Source organism: Rhinoraja longicauda, chromosome 13 (assembly GCF_053455715.1).
Source record: "Rhinoraja longicauda isolate Sanriku21f chromosome 13, sRhiLon1.1, whole genome shotgun sequence".
NCBI lineage: Eukaryota > Metazoa > Chordata > Chondrichthyes > Rajiformes > Arhynchobatidae > Rhinoraja > Rhinoraja longicauda.
Window position 1 is genome coordinate 4,760,227 of NC_135965.1, and position 12,859 is coordinate 4,773,085.

The 12,859-nt window shown below is 42.9% G+C and overlaps 1 protein-coding gene across 2 annotated transcripts in view; it reads left to right on the forward strand.

Annotated features, from left to right (window-relative positions):
* ccdc39 (coiled-coil domain 39 molecular ruler complex subunit) overlaps nucleotides 1–12,859 on the forward strand; it is a 77,666-nt gene that overhangs the window by 51,561 nt on the left and 13,246 nt on the right. Inside the window, exons 16-20 of one of the 2 annotated variants that reach the window (XM_078410218.1) lie at nucleotides 751–857; nucleotides 3,598–3,738; nucleotides 4,887–5,066; nucleotides 5,491–5,582; nucleotides 9,356–9,895. In XM_078410218.1, coding sequence (XP_078266344.1) covers nucleotides 751–857; nucleotides 3,598–3,738; nucleotides 4,887–5,066; nucleotides 5,491–5,582; nucleotides 9,356–9,365 — 530 coding nt within the window. In that variant the 3' untranslated portion in view covers nucleotides 9,366–9,895. Of the gene's footprint in view, nucleotides 1–750; nucleotides 858–3,597; nucleotides 3,739–4,886; nucleotides 5,067–5,490; nucleotides 5,583–9,355; nucleotides 9,896–12,859 lie in introns of those variants that run through there. The other variant, XM_078410217.1, reaches the window with a different exon arrangement.

Sequence of the window (12,859 nt, forward strand, 5' to 3'; positions counted from 1 at the left end):
TTTATGTTTCATATGCTTTTGAGCTCTGAGTTTAAATCACAGTATATATTTATTTCTTCACCTATTTGATAGAAAAAATCAAAATACAAATAACAATGCTCTAATAATGCTCTATTTACAAATCCAAGTGGTTTGGCAAATGGGTCACAGCATGTTCATTGCCCTGCACACCTCGCCCATGGTTTCCATTCTCCCTACCACCACTGAGACCCAAACTCCTGCGCTCCCTTACAACTCACCAATGCCTCAGTTCACATATCCCTTTTCATGTTTCAATGCCCTGGTTCCTGTACTCCTTTCTGTGTCCCAGTTCACTGGAAAATTTATTATTTCAGTGTGTACCATTTCAAAAAAAAATCTAAAATCACGCTGGTGTATTAATAGAAATAACATCCAATAGTTTAAAATACCAAACCTGCAGGGTTAAGAGTTTTCCTGTATGCATACCAAAATATCTAATACATCATCACAAATTACTGTATTAATGTTATTTGTCTTCAATTTAATACTGAATCCTTAAATTACGCTGCTCTGGAAGATACACAGTTGGTTTCACACTGCTGCCCCATTCACATTATTATCAATTTGGACACACAATTGAGTTAAAAGATATAGAACAAAATCTAAATTGGTGACAAACTGGCAGTTGGGGTTTTTCTTTGTACTATTATATTTGTTGGGTATTGGTCTTGTATTGTATAAAACATGATTCATTAAACACTTTTATAACTTAATTCATAACATCACTAGGTGAAGAATATGAAGATAAATTAAAGTTGGAAGAACAGAAACGGGCCATTGGAGAAAAATATAGATATAAGCGCAGGCAGGTTCGGGAGCTCCAGGATGATATTCAGGTAATCAATGAAAATAGTTATGTTCCCAATAAAAGTGCTGAATAAAATATTGTTAAACAGATTAAATTCAGATGAATTATCTCTATAACCTCATATTTCACTGTTGAGGTTATCCTGTGTTGTCTTAACAGTGATTGAAAACAAGTCCTAAACTATCATAATTTAATAAAGAGGAACTGCAGATGCTTTTTTTTAACCAAATATATACATAAAATGCTGGAGTAACTCAGTGGGTCAGGCAGCAACAGTGAAAGATTGGATAGGTGACGTTTCAGCTCAGGACTCTTCTTCAAACTGCATGTAGTAGGCAGAGTGGGGAAGAAACCTGGAAGCGAAGAAAGCAAGACAAATCAGATCTGGCAACAGATGACCTCCAACAAATGAGCTCGGCGAGGAGGTACCCTGATAAGCAGATTGTGGGATAGAGATAGGTGCAACCCAAGAGGGATACATAGTTGCAGATTGTGAAGTTAGTGAACAGGCTTTAAGTTGGGGGGGGGTAAACTGATGCAAGGTCAGCCAAGGTTCAGGGGAGGGGGGGGGGGGGGAAATGGGAGGAGATGTTGGAGAAAATTTGAGAATTCAATGTTCATGCCGTTGGGTTGTAAGCGACCCAAGCGAAATAAGAGGTGCTCTTTCTCCAGTTTGCTTGTGGCCTCACTCTGGCAATGAAGGAAGCACAGGACAGAAAGGTCAATGTGGGAATGGGAAGGGGAGTTAAAGTAGTTAGCAACCGGGAGATCTAGTTGGCCTTGGCGGACCGAGCTAAAACATTTGGTCTCGCCGATGTAACACTGGATGCAGTCGTTGAGGTTAGAGGAAGTGCTTGTGAACCCCTGCCTCACCTGCAAGGATGACTGGGGTTCCTGGATTTCTGGGGTTCCTGCATGGAGTTGAGGGAGAAGATACAAGGACAGATGTTACCTACATCTCCCGCAGTTGCAGGGGAAGGAACCTGGGGAGGGAGTGCTTTGAGTGGGATCGGGTTGCCTACTTCCTCACTCCCAAATACGGATCAAGGTGATATTACCGCCCCGCGCCCCACGTGACCTCACCCAGCCAGCTGCCCTGTGCTCCCACTCCACCAATGGCGGCCGACCGGGCTGGGAGGCGGGTTGCTACACAACCTCCGTTAGGCGGTGCCCAGGCCTACGAACCTAGACTGTCCGGAGCTAAAATGTCAGAAACCTAGAGTGTCGGGACCTAAACTGTCGGGGCCTGCAACGCCTCCCGGGCCTGCAGCGCCTCCCGGGGCTAATACTGTAATACGTGGGACACGGGGCAGTGACATCACCCTTTAACCCTTATTTGGGAGTGAGGAAGTTGGCAACCCTACTAATACGGGACAAGGGAAGTCCCGTATGGGACAAACCTATTTAGCCCAAAATACGGGATGTCCCGGCTAATACGGGACAGTTGGCAACCCTACGGTGGGAAAGGGTGAGTGAACAGAGGGGTTGCAGAGGTAGTGGTCTGTGCAGAAGACAGAAAGGGGTGGAGATGGGAAGATGTGATTAGTGGTGGGATCATGTTGGAGGTGAGGGTAAAGTCGAAGGATGATATCGGATGAGGAGGCTGGTGGGGTAAGGGTGAGGACCAGGGGAACTCTGTCCTTGTTGCATTGGGGGGGGGGGAGAGGGAGTGAGAGTAGAATTCTGGGACACAGAAGAGACGTAGGTGAAGGATCCATCAATGACAACCGGTGGGAAACCATTTTCACTAAGGAATGAAAACATTTTGGATGTCCTCGTATGTAGAGTCTCATCTTGGGAGTAGATGCGGCAGAGACGGAGTAATTGAGAGTAGGGGATGGCATCATTGCAAGAAGTAGTGTGGGATGAAGTGTCGTCAAGTGCAGAAACAATGGGTCTGCCAAGGTAGTTCTGTTTATGGAATTTGAGGAGGAAGTAGAAACGAGTGCAGGGGTGGGCAAAGATAAGGTTGGAGGCTGCGGAGGGCAGATCGCCACAAGTGATAAAATCAAAGACAGACTGGGAGATGATGGCCTGGTGCTTGTGGTGTCATAGTTAAGGGGGAGGTCATCACGCCAGACTACAACGCCACCTGCTCTCACCTAAATTGGAAAATACTGGAGATATTTAGCAAGTCAGGCAGCATCTGTAGAAGAGTTAATATTTTGGGTCAATTACTTTTATCAGAACTAAAGTCAATTTTAAACTTCTTGAAAAATGTATTCAAGTTTTCAAATTGCCCTATTGTTTTGGGATTAATCAGGAATCTCATCGGAAAGATTATCTGAAAAAAGTGATATTGTGATAGGTGAGTGAGATTTTTAATAGGTCATGGGGAAACAATGTCAATGAAACAGCTCTTCTCCCAAATACATCACCCACTTCTCCAGACTGTAAAATAGCAGTTGGAGTATATCAAAATTCATACCTCACCCCGTGGGCAAATATCGTTTTTTCTTAGTTCTGATAAAAAAATATCTCACTTGAAACAATAATTTTTTCAATTATGCCACTTTCACTTTAGTATTTATTTCAGATTTTTAGCAACTGCAGTTTTTTCATTTATGGGAATAACTGAATTGTTATGAAAATGTTGATTTTGACATTCTGTATTATATACTTCATAATTTTTATAAATAAATCATATTTTCAAATAAAAATATACATTAAAGATCAGGAAAGGCATTTTGACTAATTGAGCAGGAATTATTTTCAATTATCCTTTATATATTGCATAATGAAACAAAATATTGTGGCTTTTTCCTCAGTGCATGACCACCACCTTAGATAACCTGCTGAAGGAAGAATCAACATTGCAGGTAATTGTTCAAGAAAAAGATGATAAATCTGTACATCTCATAAAGGAACTGAATGATCAGAAAATCAAACTGGAAAGGGTGACCAAACAAGTATGTACATATAAATATTACTTTTATAGAATTGTTAGATTGTTACAATTCGCCTTTACATTTGGAAACCAATGTACCACATAAATCAGTATTCCTTGATCATGTAGCCGCGTTTTACATCTGTTGCTCTATGTGGAACTACTGATGAATGAATGGTGACTGAATAGGAACAGCCGTTTTAAATGATTTTTTTAACATTTTTAGTTAACATTTTAATCAATGTTCAAACTTCTATTTTCCTCAATTACAAATAGTTTTTTTAAACCATCTGCATGCCTGTGATATTTTAAATTTATGACAAGTTTTACGGCCAACTATGTACAGGCAAATTTTGTTTTATTCCCACTGCCCAAATTTCAAAACACTCTGTGATGTTGCCATGCAGTCGTTCAAGTTTGAAGACTGGACTAGCTTGATCTTACAAATTGACAATGGTGGATTCTCAAAAGTTTATAATTGCCTCGTTGTTAAGTGGCAAGCAAGGGTGGAACATGATTAGCAGAAGGTTGTTCCCCAAACTTTGTAATATTTACAATCTGTTAAGATTGTAGCTCCACAGAATAAAAAGAGGCTGTGACTACTCGGGCAATGGTAGAAAATGTTGGTTGCCAAATTGAGAAACAAGCAGGATCCAAATAGCTTTATTAAATTTCAAATGCAAAAAAACTGCCAATCCTGACATTTGACATATGCTGTAAATTACTGAGCAGATCAAACAACATCTGTAAAGAGAAAAACTGGCATTTTTGAGTTGATAACATCCAAGATGTGCCCAACCTGCAATTTTCTATATTCACTTCATTCAGTACTTTCTTATATTGCAAGTCAATGGCTGCATTAACTCTCACCCATATTCTAATAAGGCATATTCTAATTTGTTAGTAATTATTATTCTAATTATTAATTTCTAATTATTAAATTCTAATTATTAATTATTCTAATTGTTAATTATTCCAATTATTAATTATTCTAATTTGTTAGTAATTATGTTCCCATAATTGCTTTTAAAAATTAAATCAAATTTTCAGTGGGGCAGTGATTTCACAAATACTTTCTATTACTGAGATTTCCATGCTTTCTTTCTATTTACCCAAATTATCATCTCTTCAAAAAATTCTGATACTTGTATCAATTTTCAAAATAAACAGTGCTCCAAATTGGTTAAAGATATACGTTCCACAAAGCAAAGTCGTGGAGAAACCCTAGAGGAGCAAGACATTGATCTTCGTGAACTACGAGAATTTAACAAGTCATTAAACAGGTTATTAGCAGAAGCAATGGATGATTGTCCAGGTTTGGCTGCAGATCTTCAACTTTACTTTAACCAGGTAAAACACATTTATAGGGGAGAAACTACTTTAAATATTGATTTTGTTTTTTTAGCAGGAGTTGTTAAAATCTTTTTGTTTACAGATTGAGCCAAAATTTACTATTAAGTAGGTAAAAAATGGAACTGATGAAATTAGTTATCATCAGAAATGCAGAGTTAGTTGTTAAACTAACAAATATAATCCCATAATTAAACCATGGTTTTGTGGTCATTTCCAGTTGGTAATGTAATGTAATGTAATGCATGAGTTATGATAACAATACAGATAAATGGGTTTGGTATTAGTTACTAAATAATTCTATCTATATGAAAAAATTATGAACTATAGAATGCAATGGAAAAATTTGTTATAAACAAAATACTGATTTAATACCAAGATGCATCGTAGTTGGATAAACCTAACTCCAGATATTTTGATTTAGGCTGGTTTGCCATTACCATCTGCTCCAACACCACCACCTAGTCATCAGAGTTCTAGATCATCATCAGTTCATAGCTCTGCTTCATCTCTGAGGTGAGTACCTCACAAATAAACTCGTATGAATCATCTATGGTACGAATCTTGACAAAATAAGAACATCTTAATTAATGTCATAATTGCTTACATATACAATCCTTTTATTACCAGCAGGATACATTGAGCAATTGGAAGGGGTTGTCTTTTTTTTGTTATGTTGGATCTATGGCACAACTTTTTTATATGATGTGCATTAACTACCTCCCTGATCAAGTTGAGTTAATTGTCATATGCACGAGTACAGTGAGGTACAGGTACAGACAATGATAAATCTTGCTTGCAGCATCAACACAAGCACAGACTCAGACAAAAACAAATTGCACATAAATTGTATATTACACTTAGAATTCTTAAGGACAGTGCAAAAAGCAAGACATTAGTGCAAAAACATAATTAAAAAAAAACAAGTTGAAGAGTAGTGCAAGAGATGGGTGTCGGTATTCAGTTGTAGTAAAGTGCAGTTTAACTGGAAGCATTACCATTTCAAACACAAAATGGGACAGGCAGCATCTCTGGTTAGAAAGAATTGGTGACTTTTCGGGTCAAGACCCTTCTTCAGACTGAGAGTCGGGGAGAGGGAAATACAGAGATAAGGGTCGTTAAGGTGTGAAAACAAGACATCAAAGGGGATGGGGTTCAAGGAAAATGTAGAATAGATCATTGTTAGCTAGAAGGTGACAAAGAAGCATGTAGATGAAATTTAATTAGGGGGATAGTCGGACTGGTCAGAGAACTAGGAAGGGGGAGGGATGGAGAGAGAGGGAATGCAAGGGTTACTTGAAGTTAGAGATCAATACTCATACCTGCTCAAGCAAAATGTGAGGTGCTGTTCTTCCAATTTGCACTGGGCCTCACTCTGACAGTGGAGGAGGCCCAGGACAGAAAGGTCAGTATGGGAATGGGAGAGGGAATTAAAATGTTTAGCAACCGGGCGATCAGATAGGTTTAGGCGGACTGAGCGGAGGTGTTCCGGAAAACGATCGCCGAGCCTGCACTTAGTCTTGCCGATATATAGGAGTCCACACCTAGAACAGCGGATACAGTAGATAAGGTTGGAGGTGCAAGTGAACCTCTGCCTAACCTGTTGGGGTCCTTGAACGGAGTCAAAGGGGGAGGTTTAGGGACAGGTGGTGCATCTCCCGCGGTTGCAGAGGAATGTAGCTGAGGAGGGGGTGGTTTGGGTGGGAAGGAATGAGTTAATCAGGGAGTTAGCGAAGGAACGGTCTCTGCTGAAAGGGGTGGAGATGCGAAGAGTCGCCAGTAGTGGGACTCTTGGAGGTGGCGAAAATGTGCTGTGTGCGACAGCTGATGGGGTGAAAGGTGAGGACTGAGGGGACTCTGTCCCTGTTGTGACTGGGGAGAGGGGGAGCTAGAGCAGAGCTGCAGGATATTGAGGAGACCCTTGTGAGGGCCTCATATATAATGGACGAGGGGAACCCCCATTCCCTAAAGAATAAGGACATCTCAGATACCAGACATCTGATATCTGTCCTGCTGAGTTACGCCAGCATGTTTTGAGGATGTGACAAGTAAAATGGATGAAGGGGAGCCAGTGGATATAGTGTATGTAGACTTTCAGAAAGCCTTTGATAAGGTCCCGCACGGGAGATTGGTGACTAAAATTAGAGCACATGGCATTGGGGTAGGGTGTTGACATGGATAGAAAATTGGTTGGCAGACAGGAAGCAAAGAGTAGGAGTAAACGGGTCCTTTTCAGAATGGCAGGCAGTGGCGAGTGGAGTGCCGCAAGGCTCGGTGTTGGGGCCACAACTGTTTACCATATATATTAATGATTTGGAAGAGGGAATTAGAAGCAACACGAGCAAGTTTGCGGATGACACAAAGCTGGGTGGCAGTGTAAACTGTGAAGAGGATGTTAGGAGGTTGCAGGGTGACCTGGACAGGTTGAGTGAGTGGGCAGATGCATGGCAGATGCAGTATAATATAGATAAATTTGAGGTTATCCACTTTAGCGGCAAAAACAAGGAGGCAGATAATTATCTCAATGGTGTTAGGTTAGGTAAGGGGGAGGTGCAGCGAGACCTGGGTGTCGTTGTACACCAGTCACGGAAAGTTGGCGTGCAGGTACAACAGGCAGTGAAGAAAGATAAGGGAATATTGGCCTTCATAACAAGAGGATTTCACTATAAGAGTAAAGAGGTTCTTCTGCAGTTGTTTAGGGCCCTGGTAAGACCACATCTGGAGTATTGTGTACAGTTTTGGTCTCCTAATTTGAGGAAGGACATCCTTGTAATTGAGGCAGTGCAGCGTAGGTTCACGAGATTGATCCCTGGGATGGTGGGACTGTCATATGAGGAAAGATTGAAAAGACTAGGCTTGTATTCACTGGAGTTTAGAAGGATGAGAGGGGATCTTATAGAAACATATAAAATTATAAAAGGACTGGACAAGCTAGATGCAGCAAAAATGTTCCCAATGTTGGGCAAGTCCAGAACCAGGTCTTAGAATAAAGGGGAGGCCTTTTAAAACTGAGGTGAGAAAAAATGTTTTCACCCAGAGTTGTGAATTTGTGGAATTGTCTGCCACAGAGGGCAGTGAAGCCAAATCACTGGATGGATTTAAGAGAGTTAGATAGAGCTCCAGGGGCTAGTGGAATCAAGGGATATGGGGAGAAGGCAGGCACGGGTTATTGATTGGGGACGATCAGCCATGATCACAATGAATGGCGGTGCTGGCTCGAAGGGCCGAATGGCCTCCTCCTGCACCTATTTTCTATGTTTCTATGTTTCTATGTTGTGTCTTTCTTCAGTGTAAACAGCATCTGCAGTTCCTTCCCACACATTACCATGTAAATATTGCAGTTCCTTCGTAATTTAGAACTCTTCATCAAGTCGCCTCGACTTTCTCCTTTCCAGAGAAAGGGGTCGTAGTCTGCTCAGTCTTACCTGATGCTTAGCAGATCTTTTTTTGAGCTTTACGGATGACTTGGGAATCTTCTTATGCACTGTTCATAATATTTGAAATGCCATATGGTTATTTCTATCCATTCAAATAATGAATCAGTGCTTTAATTTGAAATAACGTATCACGGCTCATCTATCAATATGCATTACCTTAATAAAGACATGGTTGTATGGCACAGAGACAGGCCCTTTGGCGCAACTCATTCATGCTGACCAAGAGGTCAATTTATCTGCGTTTGGCCCATATCCCTTTACCTTCTCTGTCAACGTACCTGCCCAACTGTCTTTTACATTATGTAATTGTACACATCTCTTCCTCTGGCAGCTCATTCCATATCTGTGCACCTATGTGTGAAAAAAATTATAATTCGGGTCCCTTTTAAGTCTTTCCGCTCTCACCTTAAATACATGAATAGGAACGGTTTAGAGGGAATTAGAAGCAACACTAGCAAGTTTGCGGATGTCACAAAGCTGGGTGGCAGTGTAAACTGCGAAGAGGATGTTAGGAGGTTGCAGGGTGACCTGGACAGGTTGAGTGAGTGGGCAGATGCGTGGCAGATACAGTATAATATAGATAAATGTGAGGTTATCCACTTTGGCGGCAAAAACAAGGAGGCAGATTATTATCTCAATGGTGTCAGGTTAGGTAAGGGGGAGGTGCAGCGAGACCTGGGTGTCCTTATACACCAGTCCACCACCAGTACACCAGAACGGTTTAGAAGGACCTTTTTCCATGCTGTATGACTCTGTCGCTCTTTGTCCTCTGGTTTTAGACTCAGCTACCCTGGGAAAAAAGACTGTGACCATCCTCTTTATCTTAGCCCCTCATGATTTTGTGTACTCCAGATTCCGATAATCCAGGGAAGAACGGTCCAAGTCAACCCATCCAGTCCTGGTAATAACTTTGTCAACCTTTTCAACACCCTTTGCAATTTAATGGCATCCTTCCTATCGCTGGGCTACCAGAAATATGCACAAAACTCCAAGTTGATCTCACCAATGAATTGTGCAGTTGCAACATGACATGCTAACTCCTGTACTCAATGCCTCAACAAATGAAGGCAAGCACTTCAATGTCACCTTCAACATCCTATCTAGCCATGTTGCCAATTTCAGGGAACCATGTACCTGGCACCTCTGTTCTACAATACCCTCCATGGCCTTGCTATTTTACTGTGCAAATCATACCCTGCCCTAACTTACCAACATCTCGCACGTATCCAAGTTAAATTCCACATGCAATTCCTTGGCCCACTTCTCCAGTTCATCTAGTTTATCTAGTCTTAAATACTTAAATAATATAGTCTTTTGCGTTTTCCTCGCAGTGCACTTTGTCATATTGTGTGTTTCCATAACATGAAATGGATGTAATGCCAATGGATCAAGGACTTCCTGACCAACCGCCCCAGACCGTCAAAATAGGCCCTCACCTCTCCTCCACCATTACACTGAGCACCGGCTCACCACAGGGCTGTGTGTTGAGCCCCATCCTTTGCTCCCTCTACACTCACGACTGCGCCCCCACCCATCCCACCAACACCATCATCAAGTTCGCGGATGACACGACTGTCAAGTCAAGTCAAGTCAATTTATTTGTATAGCACATTTAAAAACAACCCACGTTGACCAAAGTGCTGCACATCTGACTAGGAAAAAAAGAAACATACAGTGGCAGGCAGCCAAAACACAACGGCGCGGCCATCTTGAACAAAATGTTAATTCAATCACCCACAGTCCAACAATAAAAGCACTAAACAGGCACCCAAATTACCCAACCCCAAAAACCCCCCAAAACACAGTCCAACAATAGAAGCATTAAATAGGCATTCAAATCACACACCCCAAAACCCCCAAAAACAGTCCAACAATAAAAACATCAAACAGGCACTCAAACCACCCAACCCCAAAAACACACAAAAAAGAAACATCCATCAAAGAAACACCATCACAGTGAGTCTCCTCCAGTCCTCTCTCTCCTCACTGTGATGGAAGGCCACAATGTCTTTCCCTTCTCCTGCTGTCCTCGCCCGCGGTCAGGTTGTTGTGGTTGCAGGCCGCACCGGACGGTCCACAGCGGGCCAAGCCCAAGGCGCGTCGCGTCGCAGCCGCTCCCGCAGCCTCCGAAGACGGCCGGCTCCGCTGATGATAAGTCCGATCCGGGGCGGGCGAACACGCTGTCGCTGCCGCTGTTGCTGCACGTCGGGGCGGTCGTGGCTCCCGACATTGAAACCCCCGCCCAGCAGAGAAATATCCCGCGGCCATCTTAGGCCGCGCCGGACGGTGAAATGTCCGCGCCCCAAGCCCCGCGATCCGGGGTGGGCGAACATGCTGCCGCTGCCGGAGCTCCCGATGTCGGAATCCACGCGGCCCGAACCTAAGGCAAGTCGCAGCCGCTCCCGCAGCCTCCGAAGACGGCCGGCTCCGGTGATGGTAAGTCCGATCCACGGACTTGGATGGTAAGTCCGATGGAGGCTGACAGCTCCAGGAGTTGGGCCGATGGTAGGCCGCAGCAGGAACGGAGACACGGCCCAGAAAACAAAGGTCGGGTCTCCGTTCGGAAGGGACACATATTTACAGTGTTAGTTTCCCCCTCCCCCCCACATACACACATAGTACACAAACACAAAACACCACATCACAACTACAACTAAGACAAAAAAAACAACAAAAACACAAAGACAAATGGACCGCAGGTGAGCGGCAGCTGCTAGGGCAGTGCCGCCATTTTGTTTAGGACTGTGGTTGGACTCATCTCAGAAGGAGATGAGACAGCCTATAGGGATGAAATCCAAAGGCTGGCAGCATGGTGTTCAGTGAACAATCTGGTCCTGAACTCCTCCAAAACAAAGGAACTTATAATTGACTTTAGAAAAACCAGTGGAGATTACGACCCACTCTACATCAATGGGGTCTGTGTGGAAAGGGTACCAGCTTTCAGGTTCCTGGGTACGCACATCGCAGAGGATCTTACCTGGTCTACCAACACCATCACCACAGTAAAGAAGGCACAGCAGAGACTCCACTTCCTGAGGATCCTCAGGAAAACCAACCTGCAGGAGAAGCTCATGTTGTCCTTCTATCGCTGCTCCATCGAGAGTGTGCTGGCATACTGTATAACCACATGGTATGCCAGCTGCTCAGAAAAGGACAGGAAGGCCCTTCAGAGGGTCATCACGACGGCCCAGAAGATCATCGGCTGCTCACTGCCCTCCCTGGAGCACCTGTTCAGCCTACGCTGCCTCAGTAGAGCAGGCAAAATAATAAAAGATCCATCCCACCCCGGCCACCGTCTGTTTGTTCATCTGCCCTCTGGTCGACGTTTCAGGTCGATCAAATCCCGAACAAACAGACTTAAAAACAGTTTTTACCCCAGGGCCATACGAGAACTGAACACTACCTTTGCACTAGGCAACACCGTTAAAAAATCTTGTACTTAATATAATTGTATTTAATTGTATTTATGTATTTATTTGTTTTTGCATTTATTGCATATATGTTTGTACGCACCGTCAGGATTGCTATTTTTTAATTTCGTTGTACTCGTTGCAATGACAATAAATGAATATTATTATTATTATTATTATGAATTGGGGAAAACACTGTATTGTGCGGGTCGAATTGGTTATTATGCAATTCTGATGGGGAGCCAGAGGACCACTTTTTTTTTTTTTCCTAGTCAGATGTGCAGCACTTTGGTCAACGTGGGTTGTTTTTAAATGTGCTATACAAATAAATTGACTTGACTTGACTTGACTTAATAGTAACTTCAGAATTTGACAAGCAGGAAAAAGAGCTGTCATTGGGCGAAAAAGTCTTGGGGTAAAACAAATGCTTCCATGTAAAACCACACCATCAGACATCACTGTCCTGTAAAAACACCGCTGCTACATTAACCAGGTAGCCATTGAAATTGCTGAACAATCACTTATATTACAACTTGTGCAACCATGCTCTGTTAAACAATATGACAGAGCCTTTTGCATTTTTAGCTTAGACAATAGCCAATAGGTGTAGGCGTAGGCCATTCGGCCCTTCGAGCCAGCACCGCCATTCATGGCTGATCATTCACAATCAGTACCCCGTTCCTGCCTTCTCCCCAAACCTCCTGACTCCGCTATCCTTAAGAGCTCTATCTAGCTCTCTCTTGAAAGAATCCAGAGAATTGGCCTCCACTGCCTTCTGAGGCAGAGAATTCCAGATTTACAACTCTCTGACTGAAAAAGTTTTGCCTCATCTCCGTTCTAAATGGCCTACCCCTTATTCTTAAACTGTGGCCCCTGGTTCTGGACTTCCCCAAAATTGGGAACATGTTTCCTGCCTCGACCTGTCCAATCCCTTAATAATCTTATA